Source organism: Opisthorchis viverrini (assembly GCF_000715545.1).
Source record: "Opisthorchis viverrini unplaced genomic scaffold opera_v5_43, whole genome shotgun sequence".
Lineage (NCBI taxonomy): Eukaryota > Metazoa > Platyhelminthes > Trematoda > Opisthorchiida > Opisthorchiidae > Opisthorchis > Opisthorchis viverrini.
This window is the reverse complement of record NW_008751699.1, coordinates 832,314-840,140: the sequence shown is the minus strand read 5'-3', so window position 1 is coordinate 840,140 and position 7,827 is coordinate 832,314. Positions and strand designations below refer to the sequence as shown.

Genomic DNA, 7,827 nt, shown 5'->3' with positions numbered 1-7,827 from the left:
CCCTTAGAGCAGATGCAAGAAAAAAGATAAGCGGGTGGTCCATATGGTGGTTGATGAATAGATAAACTAAATAATGAACAGACTTACTGAAAGCCATCCAGTGCCAAAGAATCCACATCAGAAAGGTCGCACATTTTGGTAGGCAGTGCTTACTATGGGTGCACACAACTCATTCTAGAAAGACACAATCATAATGAACAGACTTACTGAAAGCCATCCAGTGCCAAAGAATCCACATCAGAAAGGTCGCACTTTTTGGGAGGCAGTGCTTACTATGGATGCACACAGCTCATTCTAGAAAGACACAATCATTCAGCTGTAACATATCTTCGTTGCCTACCTGACATGCCACCCGAAGAAAGCACGAGGGCTGGGACAATGCTAGGCTACTCAGTCCCAGACAAGAGCAGTCCACACGCCGTGGTTAGGCTAGAATCACGAAACTTCCGGCCAGTAAGTGTACAACCCAACCACTCACCCGCCTCTGGGTCCAGGGACACGAGATCACAACCTCTGAATAACACCAAAACCACTGAAAAAGACGTAAGAATTTGCTTTTGGGAATCAGTTTTACGCCGAAAATGAGAACGGGCAAATATTACAATACTGATATTACTGGTATCATATTCAATCTATCAAATTCTCTGAACCATAGATATTTATGGTGAAATCAGACACCGAACTATGTTTGCACATAGGTAACTTCTGTTGGTAAGAACAGATAAACCAAAGCATTCGACGGACAAGCCTTACCCCTTAGTGAGTCTTCCTCCATTTGGAGGTTCGAACTTCAGATGTTTTTAGTTGGAGGTTTCTGTCTGCAGCTGCATTCCGGTTAAGGCAAACCATGAAGCAACACAAATCGCGAAAAGACCAATCAAATTAGGTGTCAGGTGACCCCAAGCCACCGCTCAAATAAGGAATATTAACTACTCTTTGGAATGTATATAGGAGTAACCAAATATGGAGACATCACCTAACCAACCGCGCATTGATGGCGTCCATTCGCATTGTGATTAAACATTTGCAACTATCTTGCAAAACTCTGCGAACAGACCTAATGTCATCTGATCAGTAGCCATCCAGGTTAACAAATTTCGAGCAAAAAACACCACATCTGTAAACGTATCCCTCATCGGAACGTGTAATTTAATGCGAGAGAAGTTGGATGAACTCCAAACAACTGAGTTCACCAAGTTGCTCGGTTTTATGTATATCGTGGTCGCTTCGCTACAAAGTCGAGGCTCCAAGAGCTGTGGGGATAAAATGTGTCCCAGACGATTCAAAGGGTTCAGTAAAGCACTAGATAGCGTGATGACCAGCCACGCCAATGCGAAAAACACCCAAATTCGAGCTTACTGCATTTAACCGAACATACAGAGGAGTCTGAATGGCACACACACATTCAGAGAGACTTATTCGCTACATAATGGCCCAGCTTCGAAAGAGCTTATTCCTCTCCGTCTCCTCTGTACCCTACAACAGCCATGACTGACGGAGGTGTGTCACTGTTGAATGGACCAGTTTCGAGGGTGTTTTGATGAGTATACCGTGATTTATATTCAACCTTCTTACTGTGTATGCCTTTAAAAGTACACTAACTGCGAACTATAAAACGGCACACGACCACAAGGGCTAAAGAATTGGGGTAATGGAGGGGTGTATGACAGATTCTTTATGAAGTGCTTTAATTGCAACCTTTCTTCCCACGTGTAATTAAGGGGCACTCATCGTAGCGAGAGGGGCTGAGTTAAACTCAAAAGAGAGCAAGTTGTTGTACTATTATGCAGAAACGCCAGTCACGCCTCTCTGGTAAAGGTTATATTTTGTCATATAATTTACGTAGACAATTTTCAATTAGGTTCCTTCGTTTGCCGTTGTTCAATCGCATGTATGTCCAACTAGTGTGTAGCCACACTTATCCGGCAATATTCATTGAATGCTTTACACGCATCATCAGCACCAATCAGCAGTAATTTCACAAACTAGCAGCAGACAAGATTCTTCTTTAAAGAGACCACTTTGGAAGCCCACTTTTTTCCTACTTTAATCTGTGTTCCACAAAACCAATCCCTGAAATCTGAGATGATGCTTTGGCTACCGTTATGGAAGATTTTCTCCCAACGACGAAAATGCCCCTCGCCAGCTGTCCCTTACTCTAAACTTCTGATTGAATTCAACCAGACTTGGCTTACAGTTCGGCAACAACACAGAATCTTTTGCGGAAGTGTATGCCGGCGCTACAATGCAGATCGAAGGTGGCTGAAGTAGGAACAGGGAAGAAGAAACTTACTACAACCTGACTTTTATCGGGATCGTGATGAATACCGTTGTCTCAGTTGATGTTGCATTCGGAAACACCCTTTTTATCACTGGCTGAATAATCAATTGTTTGCATACGATCTAGATGTGGGGACCCAATAACCATGCAATAGGTTTAGCACGTTAAACCGGTATGATTCGGTCATCAGTCTGTGAGAAGACTGAAAATCCGGAGAACTCACTCAAGATGTAGACACAAACTTACGTCACGTACTTACGAAAAGCATTTAAAACGTCCCAATTAATTTCGGAAACCTGGGTGCTGTTCGGTGTCTTCCGAAACCATGTCTGCTCCAATCACACTGCTATGTTTGCGGTCGAAAAGTTCGTGCATTACGTCATTGTGAGTGATATCTGTTGCAGTTCCATCCACACATGCCAAAATTCCCCTAGAGAATACAGCATGTTGCCTGAAAAAGCAGCTCTGTGTGTGCCGGATCCCAACTTTCTATGTACATGTGTGACAGTTCAATCATTTGTCCATATAGAGATTACCGATAATTAAACCATCTGTTGACTTTCCTTTATTGAATGAGTGAATGATAGGACCTTGTATTTAAGTTCTTGATTTCTTTTAAAACAGTTCACTTTATCCTTGTTGGGAATTATCGAACGAGCCTTCATACTTGCTACATGCACAGGACCTTGGCGATGACCTAAATGCCCCGAAGAACTGAAGAGCAATAGGTCTTCTCAAATGTGAGAGGCAAGTTCCAGTAGGCAGCGACAAGCTGTCAAGCCATATTTCGCCTCACTGTTGGACAAGCGCAGTGGCGACGAAGTATGAGTGTGTCCCTAAAACGTCCAGCTGTAATACCCTTTCGGCGCATAGCTAGCTGCCATGCCACCCGAAGGAAGCTCAAGGTTGGGATACTGGCAAGTCACCTAAACCTAGACAGGGACAGCTGAGAGGACCATGAAACTTCTGGTCAGTAAGTTTGCGATTTAACCACCTCCAATCACGTTACTTTCAAACTGCAATGAAAGCAATCCGAGTCGAGCAATGTGCCCCAATCACAGCCTATAGCAGCTCCAATGTTGAACATTTGCAAAGGAGTTTGTTGCAGCTGATGGTGAGCTATGTAAGTCGACTAGCGACTGGTACCGCAGCCGAAACTCATGTGAACATAATTGCTAATTTGTCGGTTCCTTTGTTGTTGACAGAAGACTGACTTGAACTTCAACTGCGTACAGCTTGCCTGGACCACCCTGGTAACAATCAGTAAGAGATCGAATTATTTTCTTTTCATATGATCCTAATTAACACACACACACACACATCCAAATGAATGGTCACGTTCGAAAAAAGATTGGCGCAATACACCCGTTTGCAAACTAAGTTGATTTTAACGGGAAATTCAACTGAATCCCAGCTGAGTCTCCCGTTTATGATATTCTTCAACTGGATGCGCTCCACTGGGTCAGATATTCAAAGCATTGTAGTACACTTTCCTGACAGAACTCAATATTCATAGGGCTGCTAATGACCCCTCGACAGTTCACTACCCGTTTCGTCCTTTTTAGGGCCCAACTTTATTTATTTATTTATTTCCTACCTGAACATTTCTCGGCATTTGTTATTTAAGTGGATTATACGGTTGATAGAAACTTCAAGACTACGCCTACTTAATGGGCTTCAAAAAGATTGAAATCCTTCAGTGTAGTCTCGAGAAATCTCAACCACCTTTAACATCGTGTTAGAAAAATGATCCATGGAGCCCAGAGGACCCTAAAGGGCCGAAAAAAGCCAAGTCAACGATGGGTTGTCCGACGGTTTTACTCCAACTTACAACTAGTAGCATATCAAGGAGTCTGTAATCTTTTGTCACTTTTCTAAATTCATACAATCTGAACTACTGTGTTTGTCCTCAGAGAGAAATTCTCCATTCCCTTCGGTCTCACACTGTCAGGACCAAATCCTGTTTAGAAGAAACTGACAGCTTGAGAATACTGTACGTGAACTGAGCTTTTGCAAACAGTGCTCACTGTGAATGACTTTCATCGATCAGGTTAACAAAATGCGACCTGAGTAGATCACAAAACTTTCATTCAATGACTATGTAGATATGTCTGGGTTCCACCTAGCAACGGACACTGAATGAATTGTCCTAACTAGTTCCACTGAATCGCCCGAATGAGTACGAATCAACAGTGAATTAGGCCAAGCTGTTTTTAACAACCTGTGCTCCGACAATACATCTTAATGATACTCAGCTTCGATTTCCTGTCACCTCAAAGCCAAGGTCAAGTTAGCAACTGCCGTTTTAACCGGTTTTTTTCTGAGAGCTCCGTCCATCCACATGGGCCGCTTTAGCCAACCACTGAGCATTGGTCACCGGTTAAGCGAGGGAACATTGGATCGGAACAGTGTTTTTGAGCAAAGTTCGCAATTTTACGATAGCAGCAGCTAGGGTATATCCGAATTGGTCCACGCTGTTGGTGTGTACACTTCTACCAATAGTTTACAGTTGTCAGCTTAGGGATCAACTGGCAGGATGTGGTTGACCGGATCTTTACCACTGTACTGATTGTCACTATCATTTGATGCGGACGACTGTTTGCCCTCAGTTCATTATGACTCATTAAGTCCTCATTAAGCAATGTGGTCAGTAAAGCCGATAGCGCTCAGCCATACCTCAGTAACTGAATAGACATCTCTGGATACATTGATATGAAACCTGCTAAAGATTCAGGAGGCCTACTCCTCTTTAGGGGGAGCTATTCCTCAAAACGGTAACCTTGGCAGGACCCATGTATATCCTGCTCAACGAGGGCCCACCGCTCCCTGCCATGAAGTGGTCCTTTGGTGAACATACAAGCACGCGATATTTGTGGGAAGAATGGCCTAAAATGCATCTCCAAACGGTATTATACTGGATGAAAGCAGTGCAAGGATGTCACCGATTCAAGCCAGTTGTTGTTCACATGTTCAGCAGTGGGCACGCATACTGACCTACCAATCATTCATCATCTTTGTGTACAGTGGTATGATTTTTTTGATGAGAATTGCCCCATCATCCATATCACCCCGTAGAACTTCCAAGTACCACAGCGTTTCATACACGCATACACCAAATCTACAAATCCGAGAAGGATATCCTCTTGAATTCGTGGGACCAGTTGCCCATCCATCATATTTTTTTTCATGGGGGTATCTGACACACTCGGCACGATAAAAACATCCGGGTCATTCATCCAACAAATGAGTTGTGGAATACAATTTTTTCGGTATCGTTTAACGAAGAATGATGAATGGGTGGGTCGCCTGAAAAGAGAGAATTCGCCTCGCGTTCCAGTTATGTCGAAGTGGCCAACTTGACAATTTAGTCAGCCAAAAAGCCAGGAAACAGTGTGTTTTGCTCACGAAGAGACTAGTGCGGTAGTTCGTGCACCTCCGCGACCCGCTGAGCCATACTTGCTATGTTCATGAGTCTTGCACATCAGGTTGCTCAATGGTTGGAGACCGGACCAACACAGTCTCCTAAACCTCAAGGTTGGGGGCCAGCACATGTGTGGCGACTTGTTCCATAAAAATGGTAATGCACTCTTTCGGTGCCTAGCTGCCATACCACCCAAAGGAAGCATGAGGGCTGCGGTACTGCCAGGTTGCCCAAGCCTAGACAGGGAAGTCGAGAGGCTGAGGTCGGGTTCGAACCACGGACCTTCCCGTCAGTAAATTCACGCTCTAATCACTGAGGTATCTTGCCCCTGGATCTAGTCCACGTGTAACCATGTGTGGCAGCAAAGCATCAGTGGTGAGCACTATTGTTTTGCTGTCGATGATGATTATGTACTTTGGTTTCAGTAGTCAATGGACCTGGATGAGCTTTGTGATAAGAAACCCCTAGGTACTAGACTTCGTCTAGCTAGAACAGAGGGTACTATTTCAACGCTGTCCCGATGGATGCAAAAGAATATCCTCGGAAGAATTTGTAAACTAATCATACATCGAATTGCTTGTCATTAACTTAGCTATGAAGAATTATTGGTGGGCTAATAATTATGTGACTACGAATTTCAAAAGGCTAAAGAGAGATGTGTTCTAGCGTTGACCAGCCACTGCTGATCAGATCATCCAGTTTGCCATGGTCGCCAGTTGAGTATAACAGGTGAAGAAGATCACAAGTACTGCAAGTGGGAAGCGAATTTTTCAGCATAAGATTTAGCTTCGTTAGAGGTTTTGTTTGGGAAATCAAAACGTCACGCTATCTATCAAGTGAATTCGGATTTTCAGTCGATTTGAACTGAAAAGATCAAGCACACAGGATAAGACCTTGCCCTAAATTGCCCTCGTTTCACTTGAGCACGCAACAGGCAAGGATAAATGGGCTTTTGTTTCCCACCAGAGTTGTTTCGATAATTGATATTCAGTCGTGCAGAAAACCACTGTGACCGTCTGGCGTGGTTATTTTTTTCCGTTCGTGTGCAACACTTCCAAAGTGGGACAGACAGTTGGGGATGCCACCAGACCTCTCTGTCATCCGACGAGAAACGTGTCAAAGATTTGGCTTCGTTTAACTGCGGACAATCATCATAGAGTAGATTGTGAATTCAAGTGTGGCGGAGTGCCCGAATGGCCTGCGGGCAATCTCACGCCTCACCGATTTGCGGTGTTTCTTGTGTGTAGATGAAAATGGTGGGAATTCGAGTCAAACAGACTTGAGCTGTCCGTAGCAAAAGCTAATCACGCTATCTTTCTCTGTCTGTCGTTATCGAATCATAACACGACATAACGAAGCCACGAATGTGACTACTCCCTAATGGGGGACTTGGTTGGCCCGCTTGTTGTAGCCAGTGTCAATGGAAGACAACCCTAACAAGACCGAGCAGGCCCATGTATTCTCAGTAGGTCTTTACTACAGTTGCGATGTGAAAAAACAATCGCGTGTCCATTACAAACATAATTTAAAGCATAATGCTATATACTACTCATTCGACTGAAGAAAAATTCAACTTTTTAGGATCTTGTTAAATCATATGTTATAACGAACCCTCTGGTGGCCTCTGCGCTGCTTTGCCGAACATTATAACCGGGAGTTTCATTCGCCTCCCACGATAAAACCATTTCATATCACAAATAACTGTTTGAATTCAACAAGCAAACTTGACTTATCCAGACGGAAATAGTACCTTAAATACCGGGTGATTTCTAGGTTGATGAGAGGTTAAAACAATCCAAACTTGGCGGGAAAAATCTTAAAACCAACAGTATATAAGAGGATTTCGACAACAGTGAAATACTCGTGTCTCGCTAAATATAATTTCAAGCCGGAACTCATTGTAACGTCTCTACTTGTACGGTTTTGGAGAGATTAGGCTTGCACTAACTTTGCACCCTTCCGCACAACTTCCTAGATTACCTATTGTTAGCCTTTTGGAGTTGATAATGAATCTGTTGGTGAATCAGCAATGGACTTTTGTGGGGTTGAAGGGGGGTCTACCCATTATTTTCCACGTATCTTTGGAAATGATTGTGATGTCGGAGGCGGTATCGAGTTGCAGCGT

General features: G+C 43.7%; 1 protein-coding gene across 1 annotated transcript in view; it reads left to right on the top strand.

Annotated features, from left to right (window-relative positions):
* Positions 1–222: 222 nt before the first annotated feature.
* T265_13173 (hypothetical protein) overlaps positions 223–7,827 on the top strand; it is a gene marked incomplete at both ends in the record, with an annotated part of 9,732 nt that continues 2,127 nt past the window's right edge. The window contains one exon of the mRNA XM_009167594.1: positions 223–453. Coding sequence (XP_009165858.1) covers positions 223–453 — 231 coding nt within the window. The remainder of the gene's footprint in view (positions 454–7,827) is intronic.